General features: G+C 38.8%; 1 protein-coding gene across 9 annotated transcripts in view; it reads left to right on the top strand.

Annotated features, from left to right (window-relative positions):
- The window catches only part of RNASEH2B (ribonuclease H2 subunit B), a 62,177-nt gene that overhangs the window by 21,719 nt on the left and 20,921 nt on the right, over positions 1–19,537 (top strand). For 8 of the 9 annotated variants that reach the window (XM_047723350.1, XM_047723346.1, XM_047723342.1 and 5 more), the window contains exons 2-6: positions 642–713; positions 2,494–2,601; positions 6,905–6,981; positions 11,118–11,232; positions 18,663–18,727. In XM_047723350.1, the coding sequence (XP_047579306.1) occupies positions 642–713; positions 2,494–2,601; positions 6,905–6,981; positions 11,118–11,232; positions 18,663–18,727 (437 nt within the window). Of the gene's footprint in view, positions 1–641; positions 714–2,479; positions 2,602–6,904; positions 6,982–11,117; positions 11,233–18,662; positions 18,728–19,537 lie in introns of all 9 variants that reach the window. The other variant, XM_047723347.1, reaches the window with a different exon arrangement.

Here is a 19,537-nt window from a genome sequence, read left to right as displayed (position 1 = left end):
TTTTGGAGAGAGAGAGTCACCAAATGCGTTGTATGAATGTGCACTCAAAATGTATGGAAGATGTTATAAATCAAATGGTCATGGTCTTTGTGTTTTGATCTACACCATTAAAACTTTGACAGTAAAATATTGTAGAGGAAACGTAATGAGAGAACTTACTTCAGTAGATATTAAAATGTATTTTAAAGCTATAATAATCAAAATATTGAAGTAGTAATGCTAATATTGACACAGATTAGTAGACCAAAATAGAATTTCCATCGGCAGACTTATAAATGTAATTTAAACATTTAGCATAAAGGAACTATTTCAGGCATGCGTTATTCAGAAGATAACGTTGGTACAACCGGACAATTCATTGAAAAAAAGAAAAGTTGGATCTCCTCTCCATACCTTAAACCCAGCTATATTTCAGATAGATTAAAGATAACAACGTTGTTGAGAGAAAATGTAAGTGATTCATATAGGCTTGAGGGAGAAAGGGCCTTTTTAAGTATGACACAGAGGGTACAACCAAATTGGAGTTAGAGAGTTTACAAAGAAAAATCATTCAAACAGAAGGAAAAAAGAGAGAGAGAGAGAATAAGGTGAGCAAGAAAGCAAATGTCTTTTAATTTAACAGATTCATTATTTCTTTTCAGAATATTTAAAAGATGCTTCAAAGAAGATGAAAAGTGGGCTTATATTTGTAAAATTGGTTAACCCGTGTTCAGGTAAGCTTTCTTCCCCCCTTCTCTTCCGATTATAGTAACTCTAATATTTTTTAAACATTGCTCATAAAAAGTGTATATACTTATTTACCTTTGTACGTTTGTTCTTCCTTAATAGGTTTTAAAAGTAAGTTGGCATTGCTGGGTGACAACAGCAAGCTTGGCCTAAATTTTGTTTATTTCTTCTCCTAATTTAAATCCATAGAACTATTCACTCATCAGAAATACATACAAGACAGAAAGTGGTGTGTTTGGCTTCTCTCTGAAAACAGACTGTTTTTCTCTAGCTTTCTTAAGCCAATTCTTCTTAAATAGTTTTCCAATATTAATGTCCACTTATATTCATTTTATGTTGTAAAATAAACAGCCAGAGTAAAAAAGAAAAAATAGAGTTTTTACTTGACATGCCAAGATTTTGAGTGTTTTCATTTTTAGTGGTACTTTCCTTATTTTGTTCTAACCAAAAGGTGGTATATTTGTTCCCATTCAAAGAGGTGATTTTTTTTTATATTAAAAGCATTGTATATAGATACATATTTTATTGCAACTAATTTCATTTTAACTTTATATTCAATGCATTTTGTTTCCTAATTTTTAGGCAAAAATATTAAAATATACCATAAAATATAGTAATACTGATATTTATCTCTATGTGGGTTTTTTTGTTAATTTATTTCACAAGGTTTATGTTATAGGGTTGTTATTAATTTTGTAAGATTTTGTGCAGACATCTGATACTTAGCAAATTAGAACATTGTGCTGGCGGGTACAATATTGAATAGTAAAAGCAAGAGAAATTTATTGGGTAGTGCCTTGTTACCATTGTTGATGGAAAGACATAAATAGAAGCCACAAAAAAGGCAAAAAGTCCTGGCTTCTTCCAGTTTCCTTTTCCTCAAGATGGAATTGAATTTGAATTGAAAATTCCTATTATCTTTAACTTCTAATTTTTTTTTCACATTTTTTCTAGAGAAGTCTTAGGTAGCAGTAAAGGTTGTAAAGCATTTAATGAAAGTAAAGGTATACAAAAAAATCAGGCTTCTTGTAAAATTTCTGTTTTATCTAAATGTCCATAAACAACAGAGGAACAAATGTTCGCATTTACTGCATTGACTGTGGAAAAATAAAGGCTAACATGTGCTGAACATTTACTATTTTAGGAACTTTACATGTGTTCTGCCTTTCTAATCCTTACAAAACCCTGTGAAGTAGGTTCCCTATTGCTTCCATTTTACAGATGCGGAAACAGAGGCACCAAAAGGTTTGCACACTTCCTCAAAGGCACACCCCCAGCATGTGGTCCACATAGATTCAAACTCAGGGTCCTTGATAGTGCTGTGTTTAGAAAAAAATTTCATGCATCAAAGGGCCCTTGCCTTTCTCACTTAGTGCTGGCCCTCGGGGTCTATCTTGGGCCCTCTGGTGACAGGACCCACATGCCAGCTCAGTTCATCTGGCGGAAGCGTCAGGCTTGGGTAGTTTAAGAACTGGTTTCCCCTTGTGATCTAATGGAGGAGTCAGTGAGAGGCTTTGTAGCAGTTAAGATGAATGATTGTGTTGTTTTTTTTTTTAATTTATTGGTTTAAGTTCAGTGAGGATTATAGAGCTGAGAAACAAGCATCTGTATATAATAGCTATAAACTTTCCTCAGAGTCAGTTTGTATAGAATATATCTATGTATGTTTATGTCCATATTAGGAACATTCCTCAGAACTATTGGACAGTCTTTTGATTTTGTGTGTGTGTGAAAACTTACAAATAAAAAACAGATCTGTCTTAACAGGGGAAGGAACCATTTACTTGTTCAATATGTGTCAACAGCAGCTGTTTGAAATAAAAGTTTTCAAGGAAAAACACCATTCTTGGTTTATAAATCAGTCAGTCCAATCAGGTAAGTGACTAGTGTATATATTTCTGTTAACTAAACACATACTCTAGCTTTTCCATCCTTCATGCGTTGGAGTGCAGGCCTGTCTGCCCAGTTTGGAGTCTGGTCCATGTTTTGGCCTTCCTTGGCATCAGAGCAGGATTTAATCAGGGGGAAAGGAAAGATAGTTTGAACAAGTTTAAATCAGTATCTATGTATCTTAGATAGTAGGCAAATTTAAACTAGTAACTCCACTTTGTCTCCTAAAACACAGATGCCTCCCCGGTCGGGAATTAGGTCATTTTTCTAACACGGGAGCGTACACTGTGTGGACTGGGAACTCTTTGTTCTTCTTTTAGACACTTTTGAGGATCTTCAGGTATTAACGTCTTACTTCTGTGCAAATGGATGCACTTCTAAAATGAAATAGAATATAACAAAGATTTTTTTTAACGTGTTGTCATAAAATTACTACTGTCCCCACCCTTCACCCCCCCAACACACATACCCAACACCAAAGTTCTGATTCTTTTAATGTTCCTCTAATTTGGGGGCAGTGTTGAGTCTGATGGTTCAAGGAGTCGGGGGAAGGGCGAGTCAGCGATAGTTGAGGCCATTGTACATTCCCTCTACCTGTGTTCTCATTGTTTCCTGAGAGTATTTTCTATTTCTTTGTAAGCCCTCTGCTTTCTGTTGACTGTTATGTCTCCACTTAGAGCCAATGTAGAAAGGCCACTTTGTCTTTCTTCTAGGATGTTCCAGAACAAGAGTTTATTGCTGGTGATAAATTTCATATACCTGTGTGCATGAAAATATTTGAAGTGGCTTTCAGTTGCCAAAATGCAATGGCAGACTGTGATATAGTCTGGCAGGTGGAAAGTATATATTCCCTTTTATTGTCGCTGCTATGCTTATTCGTTTGGCAAAGTATGAGAGTTCTAACTTCTAACGTAATACACTTGCAGTTGGGTTTAGCTAGGTAGACACAATAATATCCTGATGAAACTGGGAAATATTGGGAGGCAGTGATTGATCACCTCTCCTGGACTGTCTGAGTTGGTACCTGCTTTTTTTTCTTTTTAATAGACCTTATTTATTTGAGTGGTTTTATGTTCATAGCAAAGGTGCCTGCTTTTTTCATCATTTTCTTCTTTTTAAACTTAGCCTTGAAGAAAGAGCTGCTTTTAAGAATAGCCACCAGGATATTGTTTTCAGACCTAGAAGCCTGTTCCTAATTTCTATCACGGATGCCTCATATAAAATGAGCTTAGAGCTTCTGATAGGTTGTTTTCATAAGTTTCTCTTCTACTTTAAAAAAATAATCAAGTAGGGGCGCCTGGGTGGCTCAGTGGGTTAAAGCCTCTGCCTTCGGCTCAGGTCATGCTCCCAGGGTCCTGGGATCGAGCCCCGCATCGGGCTCTCTGCTCTGCGGGGAGCCTGCTTCCTCCTCTCTCTCTGCCTGCCTCTCTGCCTACTTGTAATCTCTGTGTGTCAAATAAATAAATAAAATCTTTTAAAAAAATAATCAAGTAATATCATAATATGAAATTACTTTCTTAACTTTTTTAACTTTCTATGAATTGGAATCATATATATAATTTAGGGTTAGAATTTCTTGGTTGTATAGGTAGGTTGCTCTGTTAGGGAATCAAAGAAAGTACATATGTTTCCTGAAACCAAAATAAGTATAAAGATAAAGGAATTGTTTATTGTTCCATGTGATGAAATATCTCTTCTCGTTCACCTCCATGGAAGAAGGAGTGTGTAAGAAGGAGCTTAGCGAGGCTGTGATAAAGGAAAGAAGAGTGAGGACTAGGTAGTTAGTTTTCTTGATTTGCTTCTTTTCCTTCTAGCCTGGATAGTAACCTTACTACAGAGTCTCCTGTTCCTTATGTTCAGTCTTGTTAGACTTGTTTCCTCTTGCCTTTTCCTTAGGGAGTAGGAGGATAGGGTAAGGTCTGAATAGGGTGGGGTCTCAGGTGGGGAACCACCTTCTCAGCTTTGAATTATTGGCAATTCCAAGCTGTGAACGCACAGACAATAGAAGGAGCTATTCATGGAGAGAGTAATATTGCTTGCCCATGGCTTCATCCTCAAACGCATAGGAAATGACATTTTACTGCAGCTTTTTAGATAAACTTACACATACAGGTCTTCTAGTGTTTGCCTGGTTCATGTTTTGTCAGTATTTCCCCCAACTTTGCCCTTTTTTGGGGTGGTAGGAGGACCTCAGTTAAAAATGATTTTTATGGACTCTGGGAAACGAACTGAGGGTTTTAGAGGGGAGGAGGGTGGGGGGATGGGTTAGCCTGGTGGTGGGTATTAAGGAGGGCACGTATTGCAATGAGCACTGGGTGTTACATCAAACAATGAATCACAAAACACTACATCAAAAACTAATGATGACTAACATAACACAATAAAAACACAATAAAAAAATGATTTCTAAATATTTCATATCTTCTTTATTCATTCATCCTTCAGTGGACACTTAGATTGTTCCCATCCCTTGGCTATTGTAAATAATGCTGCAATAAACATCAGGGTGCATGTATCTTTTTGAATTAGTGTTTTTATTTTCTTTGGGTAAATACCCAGTAGTGGAATTACTGGATCATATGATATTCCTATTTTTACTTTTTTGAGGAATCTCCATAATGTTTTCCACAGTGGCTGAACCAGTTTGCATTCCTGCCAATAGTGCACAACGGTTCCTTTTTCTCTACATCCTGTCAACACTTGTTATTTATTATATTTTTTATTATTTTCATTATTATTATTTCTTGTATTTGATTTTAGCCATTCTAACAGGTGGGAGTTGATATCTCATTGTGGTTTTGATTTGCATTTCCCTGATGATGAGTGATGTTGGGCATCTTTTCATGGGTCTGTTGGTCATGTATGTCTTCTCTGGAAAAATGTCTATTCAAGTCTTTGGCCCATTTTTAATCAAATTATTTGTTTTTCTGGCATTGAATTATATAAGTTCTTTATGTATTTTGGGTATTAACCCTTTATGGGATATATCATCTACAAATATCTTTTTCCATTCGGTAGTTGCCTTTTCCTTTGGTTGATGGCTTCCTTCACTGCAGATCTTTGTGTGTGTGTGTGTGTGTGTGTGTGTGTGTGTGTGTGTGTGTAGTTCCAATGGTTCATTTTTGCTTTTGTTTCCCTTGCCTGAGGAGGTATATCTATATCTATCTATATGTACATATAGATATAGATATGTACATATAACATATGTACATATAGATATAGGTGTCTATATCTATATAGATACATATCTATATCTATATGTATATAGATAGACACCTATATCTATATGTACAGATAGATAGACAGATAGATACACACAGACACACTTACACTTAAAATGGATTATTACTCAGCCATAAAAAGGAATGGGATCTGGCCATTTGTGACAACATGGATGGACCTAGAGGGTATAATGCTACATGAAATAGGCCAGGCAGAAAAACAAATACCATATGATTTCACTCATAAATGGAATTTAAGAAACCAAACAATAAAAAAGAAACAAATTTTTTAAAAAATTCTTTTTTTTTTTTTTTAAGATTTTCTTTATTTGAGAGAGAGCACAAGTTGGGGATAGAGACACACAGACTCCCCACTGATCAGGGAGCCCAACATGGGGCTTAATCCCAGGCACCCACCCCCATCATGACCTGAGCCAAAGGCAGATGCCTAACTGACTGAGCCACCCAGCCACTCCCCAAAAAACAGACTCTTAAATACAAAGGGCAAACTAGTGATTGCCAGAGGGAAGGTGGGATGGGGGGTGGCTGATATAAATAAAGGAGATGAAAAGGTACAGACTTCCAGTTGTAAAATAAGCAAGTCACAGAAGTGAAAAGTACAGCATAGAGTCTATCAGTAAGACTGTAATAATGTTGTGTGCTGATAGATGGTGACTACACTTACTGTAGCACATTCTGCCTTTCAAAAGAGTCCTGTAGAATCATGCACCTATGTAAGAAGAGCTTCTGAATTTGGAATTTCACATATATTTTTCAGGGAATGGTTTCCATATTGGGATTATAACTAAGTTGTCTTTCTTTTCTTTTCTTTTCTTTTTAAGATTTTTATTTATTTATTTGACAGACCGAGATCACAAGTAGGCAGGCAGAGAGAGAGGAGGAAGCAGGCTCCCTGCTGAGCAGAGAGCCCGATGCTGGGCTCCATCCCAGGACCCTGGGATCATTGAGCAGAAGGCAGAGGCTTTAACCCACTGAGCCACCCAGGCGCCCCACTAAGTTGTCTTTCTAAGACATTTAATTCCTTTTGTTCTCTTTTTAATCTGTAGGAGGTCTTCTCCACTTTGCCACACCCATGGACCCTCTATTTCTGCTTCTCCACTACCTCAGAAAGACTGGTAAAGAGGTGAGTTTCTCTGTTTGGGACTTTAACAGTGAGGGAACAGAATAGATCATTTTTTGCTTGATCTTCTCTCTCTCCTTTTAATGACCCAAATGTAGAGTCCCAACAATTCAGATATAATTTAGTTTGATTCAGGTTGGTGGATTTGGTCTAGAACACCTGTATCACGTGTACTGGGGTGGGTGAGAGCACTGACACAAACCTGAGTGCCTGCACTAATCTCTGACTGCTTTACCTGTGACTTTTACGACTGGCCTAGTCCTCTATGCCCCATGACTTACTTGTTTGACAAAAAGCCTAAGGAGGAGGAGGATTTTATCCTTAAGTACTCATTCGTTTTGAAATACAATACAAATGTTAAGAAACTGACCCTGGCCCTTAAGAGAGGAAAGAATACATTTTCTTTCATTTTCTTTCTGTGAGATGTTAAATAGGTCAGCTGGGGTGTGCCTACTAAAAGCTCATTAACCTGGAAGCTGTACTTGCGACTTAAGGAATCCTGTGTGACTGAAATACATCCTTCCAATAAGAGTTCATTAACAGTAATCGTTTCAGTCAGAGCTTCTAAAACATTTAGGTTTTAGGATACCTTTGTACTTCTAAAAATGTTTTAGGATCCCCAAAAGCTTTTTGTTCCTGTGGGTTTTGTCTATCAATATTTACTGCATTAGAAATTAAAACTCAGAAACTTAAAATAGTTTTATTAATTTATTTTGAAATAAAAATAATGAGACCATTACATGTTAACATAAATAACATGTTTTTAATGAAACAAGTAATAAAATTCAGTGAAGAGTGTGGCATGTTTTCCATTTTTGCAAATCTTGTTGATGTCTGGCTGAATAGAGGACATCGAGATTCTCCTATCTGGTTCTGCATTCGGTCCATTTCCGTGTATTGTTTCCGTGGAGGTATATGAAGAATTTGCAGCCTCACACAGACATGGAGTCAGAAAAGGAAGGACTGGTACAATAGCACTTTCAGACAACTGTATTCTTTGATACTAATCTAAAAACCAACAAGGGGAAGTGGTTTCTTAAAAATCCGTTGCAATGTAGAATCTGAAACCCTGTCAGTGAATTTCCTGTGTTCTGTTTACATGAGAATCCATTGGTTTGCCTTGCACCGAGAATGGATTTTTTACCCATGTAGGACTTTGTAATATCATGTCTTGGTCATTTGGAAAATATTGCTCCACTGATTTCTGCATATCTTCCAAATGTTAACACATCTCAATTCTCTCTCTCCCTCCTCTGTTAATATCACCACTGATCTCATCAGAAAACTATATATTGGGAAGCTGTCATAGCAGATGCAACTTTTCTACAATTCTAATTTTTGCTTAGAAGTTAAAATTATATCACCGGCTGCAAGTACTTTCAGTCTTTTCCTTGAAGTCACAGGCTCACTTCTTTTATGTTCTGCCAAATACCCAAGTCTGAACAGCACTAGTCCGTAATGGTTTTTTCAGTTAAAAATGGTATCCCACAAAAAGTAGTTATTTCTGCCTTTTGACTCAGTGATGCAAGCACTTTTCCTTGAGGTGATTACTGCACCTGGGTAGCAGCAGAAGGGGCTTCAGCATCACTTTTAACACACAGAATATTTAAAAGATTTGCACTCAGGGTCAAGGTTTAACTAAAAGTAATTGCTTTTACTCCTTGATCAAGGGTATCCTGAAGTGACACTGGCTTTCTTTCTTTCTTTCTTTCTTTCTTTCTTTCTTTCTTTCTTTTTTTTTTTACCTGCCTGCATGGCAGTAAAGAGCACAGGAGCTGCAGGACAGGTTGGTGCCATGGCCATGACTGGTGCTAAGAAGCCTGCAGTTCTGCCTCCCTTGGCCGTGCACATGTCAGCACACTGAAGATGCAGTAGCACCCTAGCATTATTGTGAAAATAGTCTTGAGCTCTGGACCCCCTGAAAGGGTCCGAGAGACCCCCCCCAGCATCTACCAACCACAGTCTGAAAATCTGTGAATTAACAATTTTAAGGAATAAGGGTTATTTTAAACTGCTTAGAAGAATCTGGTCTTTGTACTCTGATATTTGCTTATAGTTTAAATGTTTATGGGCTTGTCTTATTTAGTCCTTACACCAAATTTCCAAAACTTCCATACGGTGGGTGTATCAGTTTAATTTGCTGTAAAAACCAAAAGCAATAAAACGGACTTCAAACTTTAAGTCACGCTGTCTCTGGAAACAGCTTAGCTTCTTTCTTCCCCTCCTTTGCTACATTCTCTGTCCGTTACCCTGGATTGGCGAAGTTTTATTCCTTACTTCATTCATGGTGCTCATTCTCTGGAAGCTACCATGGAGCTAGCATATTTAGGGTATATGAGCGGCGAGGACAGTAAGTCTTCATCTCTAAATGAACAGAAATGGTCTGGTCACCACCAGAAGCAAGGATCTGATAGTATTCAGTTGAATATTTCAGTTGGCTCCCATTTGTTTTCTAGGGTACATTAACAGAGGGAAAGTCACCAGCCAGCCTTAGCACCTGTACTGATGCACATGTAAAGCCCCTCCCCCCATGTCTTGGGGTTGTTTCCCTGTGTCCCACTGAAACCATGACCATGGTGAATTACCCTCACCCTCGGCCTCTTGGGAGTCCTGAGGGCTGTTTCAAGTCGACAGACACAGAATGAAGCAGAGTGGTGATTGGCTTTCACTGTAAACCACCTTACTTTTTCTTCTCAAATACTTGAAGTACACTATAAAATAACTCATGAAACATTTAGGTATTTCCTTCCCTGCATGTTAGACACAATATTTTCTTATTGAGTTAAAGAATATTGGTATGCACTTTTGAAATGTTGGCCTAGGCTTTTTTAATCATAAGATTTAACATCAGAAAAGTTCTTCTAGAATTTCTAGCTATCCCAACTGTTACTAAATTTATATTCAAAACAAGTTGCTTCTTGTATTACCTTTTTGAGTATATATGGTAAAGAAAGTGAGAATGAAATATTAATTACTTATGAAATTAACTAACTGTATGGCAGTTCATTGTATATGATTATTGTTTTAAATTGCTAAATACTTAAAATACTTGTTGACCATGAAAGAATATAGATTAAGGTAGATATCTAAAGACAGGCAGACTTGGAAAATGTGTGGATATTGTTACTATCTGAAGGAAGAAGACAGTATTGAAATTGAGGCATTTCTTGCCACTTGTTGACTTAACAGAAAGTATGACAAGCTTTGACATATGCTACTGAATGAATGAGATTTCACCCTTCAAACCAAAGAAAGCTGCATTTGCAGAAAGAAAACGGATCAGACGGTTTCTTTGTCTCCAAATGGAGTTGTCACCAAGACAGAAAAGCAGAGTGAGCTAAAAGTGGGACATGGGCAGAACCATACATTTTTTTATAAAGTTCACTATTTCCAAGTCAGGGGAGTAATGATTTAGACAGACTCCATGCTCCTGCACAGTTAAGTAAAAATAACCTGATTGAGAAGAAGAATATTCTGAACTTCTATGTTCTGAATTCTGGCCCATTGGCTACCAGGCCTTGCACAACTCTGGAGATGGGCCTGATTTAATATGTGTATAGCTTCCTTGTACTTATCCCTCTGGCTATCTTTTCTTTTATCATGGTCTACATTTGGAAGCACTATCAGACAGTTCTGGCAGGAGCAGATTCATTTTGGTAATTTTCTCCTTGCTGTAGCATTTCTTTCTTCAGCCCTGGGGTAAGGATAGGGAGGGAAGCTATTTGCTCTGTGTGTGATCTGGGCTTTTTCCTGAGTGATGGTTAGGACCTCTGCTCTGTGACCTCAGTTGGTTCTTTCTCACAGTGAATGGGTTGGACCAGCCCAGTGCAATCTCTACTATTTCCGTAAGCTTTCATGGCTTCTAGCGCTCTTCTAGAACTTTTCCCTCCTGTGACTGTACTTTTGATATGGGTGGTATGCTGGTTGGAACCCCAGGGCTTTCAAGAGCTTCCTAGAGGGACCTGAGAGTCCATTCTGGAGCCTGTCCCAGTGGAGGGGTTCTTTAGGTGAGATAAGTGACTTTGAACTCAGTTTAAAGGTCCAGCTATGAGATGATATATCTTTTTCTTTTTTTTTTATAATGTGTGAGTTTGCTGACTGGAGTGCTTGCCTTCTGACTGAATGAAGTCTTTTTTCAGGGAAAATTCCAGCCCCTAAATCAAGTTGTGGTGGATGACATGTTTCCAAATTGCATCTTGTTGCTGAAACTTCCTGATCTTGAGAAGTTACTTCGACATGTGACAGAGGAGAAAGGTAGAGTATATGGCCTTTGAAATCAGGCTTATGGCTGGAAAGGCTGGGCGCCTGTCCCTCTGAATATAAGGCCTGTTCTATGTCAGTCGGAGGGGAAGCTGTCATTCAGACTTGCTTCCGCTCGTCAGTGCTAGTTTTCTGTTGCACTGGACTGTTCAGTGTTGGAAATTCTAACCAGTGGAATATAGTGGCCTGTCTCCCACAGGGCCAGAAATCACGAGGTTTGGGCTTTGGTCTCAGTTCTTCTTTGAACTAGTCTGTGACTTCAGTTAAGTTCCTTGACTGTTTTCTGCCTCAGATTTCTCTCTTGTAAAATTACATAAAGCCTGTACCTTCATTAAATCAAGAGTGTTTATTGAATGCCTGCTAAGAAGCATATGTTGATCACTAGAGTTAAACTAATTATAAATAAGAAATTATCCTTTCCTTTACTAGGCTTTGAGTCTATTGGGGACAAATGCAAATAGGGCAATGACAGCAGAGAGTAATCAAAGTGAACTCCTGGCTTTCTGGGGATGCGCAGGACAGATTTATAATCTGGTGGCTGGGGAGTGCGGGGAGTTGGCTATAGTGTTGCTGTCCTGGGGGAGAGGGCCTCTAAGTGGAGCCTTGAAGGGTGAGTCAGAGTAGCAGCATAACGGAGGCATGGATGTATGGGAAAGTTTGTCATGTGTAAGAACATCTAAGGAGTTCAGGTTAGCCAGAGTATAGAATGCCAGGAGTACATGAAGGTCGGGAATGAAGGAAAGGGGTTTCCACCCTTGCCCATGCAGGGCAAGGTTCAGATGATGAAGGGCCTGATGTGTGTCTGACTTTGTGTGATGGTAGCGGAGCATCAGCAGAGTTTGAGCAGGGCAGGGCTATAATGTGGAAAACCTACTGGAGAATCGAAGGTCAGGTCCACGGAGGCTGCTGTAGTAGAATGATGGTAGCCTGAACTTAGCACCGGACCTAGCAGGTAATAGCCCCAAGTGGTAGAACCAGCGTCATTCGGTATTGGGTGGTAGTCAAGATAGCAGAGGAGTCAGGGATGACTGTTGAGCTGTGCCCTGCTCTGCGGTGAGGGTGGCCTCCTGGAGACGGGTGGGAAGAGGCTGAGGCTACTGAAGAGAGGAGTTGTAGATACTTTTCATTTGAATTTTGAGAGAAGGAAGTAAAGCATATGTGAGCATATGTGAGTATGTTTTGTTAAGTTGGAAACACTATACAAACTTAGCATCCGTGTCTCCAAAAAGTCATCCAAGTAGCTTCAGGGTTAACATGGACATAGAGTGTGGGAACCGAACCAACAGGCTGATGACCTGTGGTTGTTCATGGTTGGTTTGGCAACCGTGACAGTTCTGAGCCCAACAAAGTCGTGGTTCCAAGAAGTGTAAGCTTACAGTGGGAAAGGGGAGAACCTTGCTGATTACATTTTACATTTTAGGTTCAGCTAAATCACTCTTGACCAAGCTTAGGGCTCCATTTTGGATTTGGAATGTGGCACCAGGGTTTTATCAAAACAGTCCCATTAAAGACATTCCCCGATGCTGAGCTTGGAGGAGATAACAATCTTTTTGTGGGTGAACAAATGAAGTGGCTTATAGCCATTTCTGAAAGCTTAAATAATGAGGGATAAGTATAAGTCATTTTAATTTTACCAAGCTAACGTAAATTGAAAATGCAATTAATTCATTATCCCAAATGCTTACATGAGCTATATAAAGAGCAGTTATCTTAAACCAAAACCCAGAAACCCAGATTCAGAAACAGTGTTAATGCACTGGCATTTGTTAGTTGTTACAACCTGCATTTCAAAACAAGAGCTTCCCTCTCTCTCATTCCTTCCTTCTTTCACTTGGAACCCCTGACCATTGATTAAATCATTATCTGAACTCCTATCCTAATCTCTTTCACTCCTCAACATTGCCTGATGGCTGGAGTTCAGCTGCTGGAGAAAGTGCATGTCCTATGCTTAACTTGTTGGACCAGCTCTAAATAAACTTCAAAATACTATGAATTTCCCTTTGGATCTTCATGGGAAAAGATTTCTATCTCAGTATGCTGACCTTGTATACAGAACTGACATAAAGAAAATATTTCACATATTTGTGTTCTGGGTTAAGGGGTAAGGCAAGTAATGTGAGATTGTTTATGTGTATTTTGATGAAGAGGACTTTTTCAGGATGATGCATTTTTAAGAGATGTAAGATATCCTACTATTTCTATATCATTTTTTTCCTCATTTTTAAAATTTTTGGTTTTGTTTTTAAACCCTCCATTATTTTAGGATATATAGATGTCATTTATTAGGAGAAGAATTTGATTATGAAGAAACTGTCAAGACTTTTAGAAAGAATGGCATACATCTTTTACTATATGAAATTTAAGCTGAATTTTCACTTTATGTTTTGCCTTACTATCACTAAAAAAGAAAGAAAAATTTGAGGCCTAGTCTGTTAGAAACTTGAAAAATATATAGGCTGATAATATATCTGCTTTGAAAATGAAAGTACATGGACTGGTAAAACAATTATTTTAATTTAAGAAAATTAAAGATAGAAAAAATTCAAATAAAAAAACTGCAAATATTATTTAGTACTCAATCCAATAATCAACCAATGTTAATATTTTATTATATTTGCTTCGTTTCTTTTTGGGGAAAGAATTTCTTTAAGAATAGTCTGGTAATCTGATTGCAGGATCTGATGGCCTGCAAGGAAAATTAAAAGTATATTTGCTATACAGTTTTGAAGAAATCATTCAAACTTTTCAGTATCCTTGATCTGTCAGATGAAGAGTTTTGAAGGGTTGAGAGTATCCCCCATACGTTATAATTAGTACTTTACAAAGTTGCTCTGTATCATAAAATAAAGCAATGATTTTATTCTTTTAGCTTTATAGTGTTGAAATTATTGAGTAACCAGGATGTGAACATTATTTAAGTATAGTAGTTGATAGTATCTGGTGTCTACCATAAAGAGATGTTTCTGGAATTAAATTATGTAATAGAGGTAAATCAATGTCCAGAGAGTAAAAGCTCAGTAAATATAAGTACTATTAAGACTTCTGTAGAAATTATTAATTCTTTGCTGATGTGTAAGTACTGGGCACACCCATACACATCTGTTTGATGGTCCATTGCTAAATACGTATTGAAGTGGTTTAAGTAGAATCGGGATAAGTGGTAATAATAAAAATATCTACTATCTAATGCAAAGTTATTATCGTCGTATCCTTTCAGCAATTGCCTCTTGTTATTGTTACAACCTGCATTTTTACAAATGAGGAGACCAAATCTCAAAGAGGTGAAGTTACTGGACTAGTGGGGAACCAGAACTGAAGCCTGTGTCTGACAGCCACTCTTTCCTCTCCTTCTTGCAACTGTGCCACACCTTCCAGAACACTCGGGTGGAGTTGTTAGGTGGTATCTCATGTAAAGATAGAAACTTATTTAAAAAAAAAAATCTTGTGTATCCCGTCTTCATAATTTCCCTTTGTGAGGCAAAAAGAGGGAGACAGGAAAGACGGAGAACTATGATAACATAAGGAAAAGACGATTCTCATCCCAGCAGTGAGCTTTCTATTCTCAGGCACCCATTTCCCTCCTTTCAGCTATAGTCCCAGCTGCCTACTTGAATTTAGCTTACTGTCCATTTATAAATTACTATTTGGTTCCATTCCATATTTTATTGCTAGGATTTTCAAAAGAAACAAAGAGGACTGCTAAGGAGTGGTCAGGTGATATCCAGGAGAGGGAGCAAAGACGAAGGAGAGAGCTGACGGTCTCTAAGGTCCATTCTCTCCATAGGCACTCTGCAGATAGAGCAAACCTGAAACACTCAGATTCCCCAGCCAGCTGTTTCAATATTAGACTTCAGATGCTGTCTCAGAAGTCTGTGGCATTAAAGATCTGGTTAAGCCTGTAGGTTTATGAGCGCCTCCCCCTACCTACCTAATCCCTGCCCAGTAAACTCAGCCCCAGTTGTTTGAATCCTAAATGACGATGGCGGTGACCTTAGTTAGCACTGCCTGCTCTACTAGTGAAGGAGATGATGTGTCTGTGTTTGCTAGCTCTGGGGCTCAATCACTTCTTGCCGAAGAAGCTCACATTCAGTGGAGGGATGACAGGGGAAGGGGCCTCATAAAGGGTTATGAACTTCATCTTGAGTGTCACACTGTTTCATATTGCAAGCCAGAGCTGCACTGGGCTGTCTGATGTGATTAACAAGAAGAGCCAGGAAAACTTACCTGATTAAAATACCCCAAGTACAGTTGCCAAGTTTCTGTCCCCAGGAGGCAGGAAAAAAAAAGAGACTATATGAGTTTCTGTTATGGAAAACATTGGGAAAGTAGATGTGAAAATGTGCTCTAGGCAGTTTGTTCAATAATACATCAGGGAAATTCAGGATTGTGAGCCGATTACCCAATTGCTGAACATGTTATTTAATTGTGGACTCACTTTTATTCCATCCTTATTTTGTAAACCCAATCTTTCCAGATGTTTGAGACCAGTTTTATAGGCACCAGACACATTAAGGAAAGAAACCTTTCCAGCATATGCACATATTATCTAACTCACTACTCTTTGCGAATATTAAATTTAAGACGTGAACAGACATGGTATTTTTCATAATTTTGGGTAACCCGTGGCCTTCATGAATATTTTGAACCCCCTTATCGAAATTTGCGAATTTCAAAATTAAGCAGTTTTTGCACTTGGTCCTTTTGTAGCATCCTGGGATATCCAAGTTGGATATTTCTTAGTGCTTGTTCTTGTCCAAGGAGTATTCAGTTAGAAGTAAACTGACAGTTTAAAACTTCTAGGAAAAAACCTCCAGGCCCAATTAGCATCACTGATGAATTCTGCCATGCCTTAAGATAGAATTAATACTCAAATAATGATACTTACACAAACCCTTTTAGAAATTACATGAGAAAAGAATATTTCCCAACTAATTTTATGAAGCCAGAATTATCCCAATACCAAATTACTTTTGAAAGAAAACCAGGCCGGGGCACCTGGGTGGCTCAGTGGGTTAAAGCCTCTGCCTTCGGCTCAGGTCACGATCCCAGAGTCCTGGGATCGAGCCCTGCATCAGGCTCTCTGCTCGGCAGGGAGCCTGCTTCCCCCTCTCTCTGCCTGCCCACTTGTGATCTCTGTCTGACTTGTGATCTCTGTCTGTGAAATAAATAAATAAAATCTTTAAAAAAAAGAGAGAGAGAGAGAGAGAGCAAGAAAACCAGGCCAATATCCATTATGATCATAGGCTGAAAAATTCCTAATAAAATATTAGCAAGTCAAGTGTATAGAGAGTATAACATATTATAACCAAGTGGGATTTATCGCAGGAATGCAGAGTTAGTTGAACATTAGAAAATCAATCTGCACTGGGTATGTCAGAGCCCAGGCAGTATGGCCCAGAGCCTGTGGTCTCCACTTCTACCAACAGAGCATTTTCAAGAGGATTAAGGAAGGGCCTACAAGGGGCTCAGGGAGTGCGAGAGAGGAAGGAAACGTTGTAGAACATTCTTTCAAGAAATGTGGACATCAGAGGCAAGAGAGAAGTGAGTAGAAGAGTCTAGATGGGATTTCTTAGGAGAGATCTCTACACTGAACTTCTTTGGAGATTTATCTCAGGCAATAAAGGGAGCTTCTTTAGAAGTTTTAACCCACACGACAGTGTACATTTATTGAGTGATTGCTGTGTGTTCTTAGAATTCCCCTTATTAAATTAAAAAAAAAAAAAGGGGGGGCACCTGGGTGGCTCAGTGGTTGAGCTTCTGCCTTCGGCTCAGATCATGGTCTCAGGGTTCTGGGATCGAGCCCCGCATCGGGCTCTCTGCTCAGCGGTGAGCCTGCTTCCCTCTCTCTCTGCCTGCCTCTCTGCCTACCTGTGATCTCTCTCTCTCTCTGTCAAATGAATAAAAAAAAAAAAAAAAAAAATTAAAAAAAGAAAAAAAGAATTACCCTTATTTTTGTACGTGGGCGGGACACTGTCTCCAGGGAAGTTGAGTCCAGTCTTACCTGCCTTGGTTCCACAGCAGACTCTTTGTCCAGGTTTGCCCCTGGCTCCCACACAGCAACTGTTGCCCCTTGGAATCCTCAAACTCTGACAATGCCATTTGCAACTGTCTCTCCTCCATGATTCCTGTTGACACATCCCAAGGAGATGGGTGCAGAGGCCCAGCCCTCCCTCCATCTTGCCTCCTATCACCCACAGTGTTAACAACCACAGGCTGGAATGGGGAAGGACACATACAGGACCTAAGGCCAGCCCCTCTCCCATATATATAAACCATTTCATGGAAGGCAAGCAACGTAACAGACTGCTGAAAATGATCCTTGAATAAGCATTTCCATCTCCCATGATGAATATGGAGGAAAGAGAAAATGCCATTCTACATGGCTAGCCAAGTCACATGGGGGGAGTTTGCATCTGGCCCTACGATTTCCAGGGGTCCCAAAGATCACTCCTGCATGAGGCAGGAGGCTGGGAGCGCAGGCCTCTGCCTCTGCCGATTGCACAGAAAGCAAGAAACTCCATGAATGAAGTGTTACCGAGGAAATAACAGCTCATGTCACAGTATGTAAAGCTAGGTGGATTGTGAAGGACGGAAGTATAACTTAGAAGAGGTGGCACTTTTATCCCCAAAAAGGGCCAGGTCAAGCCTATCATAAATCCAAATTCTCCTGAAACATAGTCATGGTTATACTAGTAATGCATTCAAAGATAGGCATAATCTTTTCTTCTTTCTCGCTAATCCCACCAGGAGAGTACCAAGTAGTTAACAAGATTTTTTCCCTCAGTGTCTGCAGCACATCCGCATTTAGTTTCAGTTTCCTTTCTTGGGATTTCCATCCTTATTTTAGAAAAGAAGTCTCATTGAAAATACTGAGCTGAGCTTCAAATCAGTTTCAAAAATGAAGGTTCCTTAGCATGTTAATTTGCTGAGTTGTAAAAATTAGAGATTTTCTACAGATTTGTTTTCATACTTTTTTCCAGTTTTATTAAGAAGTAATTGATACACATCATTGTCTAAGGTGTAAGGCATAATAGTTTGACTCACAGGTTTGATGAATTGATCACCACAATAAGTTTAATTAACATCTGTCATCTCATAAAGATATAATAAAAAGAAAAGAGAAAAATTTCTCCTTGGGATGAGAACTGTAGTATATTTGATGATTTGCTTAAATTCCCATTCATTTGTTGGTTGAATGAAACCTGAGGTACCTAAGTTCTGTTTGGGGATTTTTTTTAACCTCTCAAGTATGCTCTTAGGCTTATAAATTGAGTTTTTCAAGAGTATAAACTGTTATGAAACATTTTTAAATTGTTGATATTATATATATATGTGTGTGTGTGTATATATATATGTCTTATATATAGCTTTATTAATTTATTTTTTGTTTAATACACTTTTCTGGTTTTTTCTCTTTAATCCAGAAATAGACAAAAAGAAATATTACAAGTACAGCAAAGAGAAGACAATAAAGTGGCTGGAAAAAAAGGTATAGTACATCTCTAATACCTTATGGCAGAAAAAGTTTAATGCTCTTTTTTAGAAAACTGTTTAGAGAAGGTGCTATGTGTGAATCAAATGGCCATCTTATATATCCAGCTAAAAGAGAAAACCTGTATAAAGATATCCAAATATGAGGGGCGCCTGGGTGGCTCAGTGGGTTAAAGCCTCTGCCTTTGGCTCAGGTCATGATCCCAGGGTCCTGGGATGGAACCCCGAATCAGGCTCTCTGATCCGTGGAGAGCCTGCTTCCTCCTCTCTCTCTGCCTGCCCCTCTGCCTACTTGTGATCTCTGTCTGTCAAATAAATAAATAAAATCTTTAAAAAAAGAAAAAAAAAGATATCCAAATGTGAAAAGAAATCTTTTACTTTTCATCCTCCCTAACTCATCTCTGGAGTTAGCTTGACATTTTCCTTTGACCTGTATCCCCATTGCCCGTGATCCTCACCACTAGCCGAAAGAAGTTCTCACTACTTGGTGATGGTAGATTTGCGTCTTCCACGCCAGGTAATGTGGATGCACATTTGCTGCTGTTAGTCCTGCTGTTGTCTCAGAGGTTTCGTTGTTCACACAGCAAGGCAGGGGTCGGAGGCAGACGCGATCCAGGCTCAGAGGAAGTGTGCCTCACTCTCAGCATCTGGTTGCTTGAGGGATTTTAGTGATCCTAAAAATGCTAGAACTAATATAAGGTCTAGGGCAGTGTTTTTCAAATTGATTTAGTGGGTCACAGCCAGTATTTCTCTTGGGATGGAATGAGATGGGATGGGATGGGATGGGATGGGATGGGATGGGATGGGA

This window comes from Lutra lutra, chromosome 3 (assembly GCF_902655055.1).
Source record: "Lutra lutra chromosome 3, mLutLut1.2, whole genome shotgun sequence".
NCBI lineage: Eukaryota > Metazoa > Chordata > Mammalia > Carnivora > Mustelidae > Lutra > Lutra lutra.
This window is presented reverse-complemented; position numbering and strand designations above follow the sequence as displayed.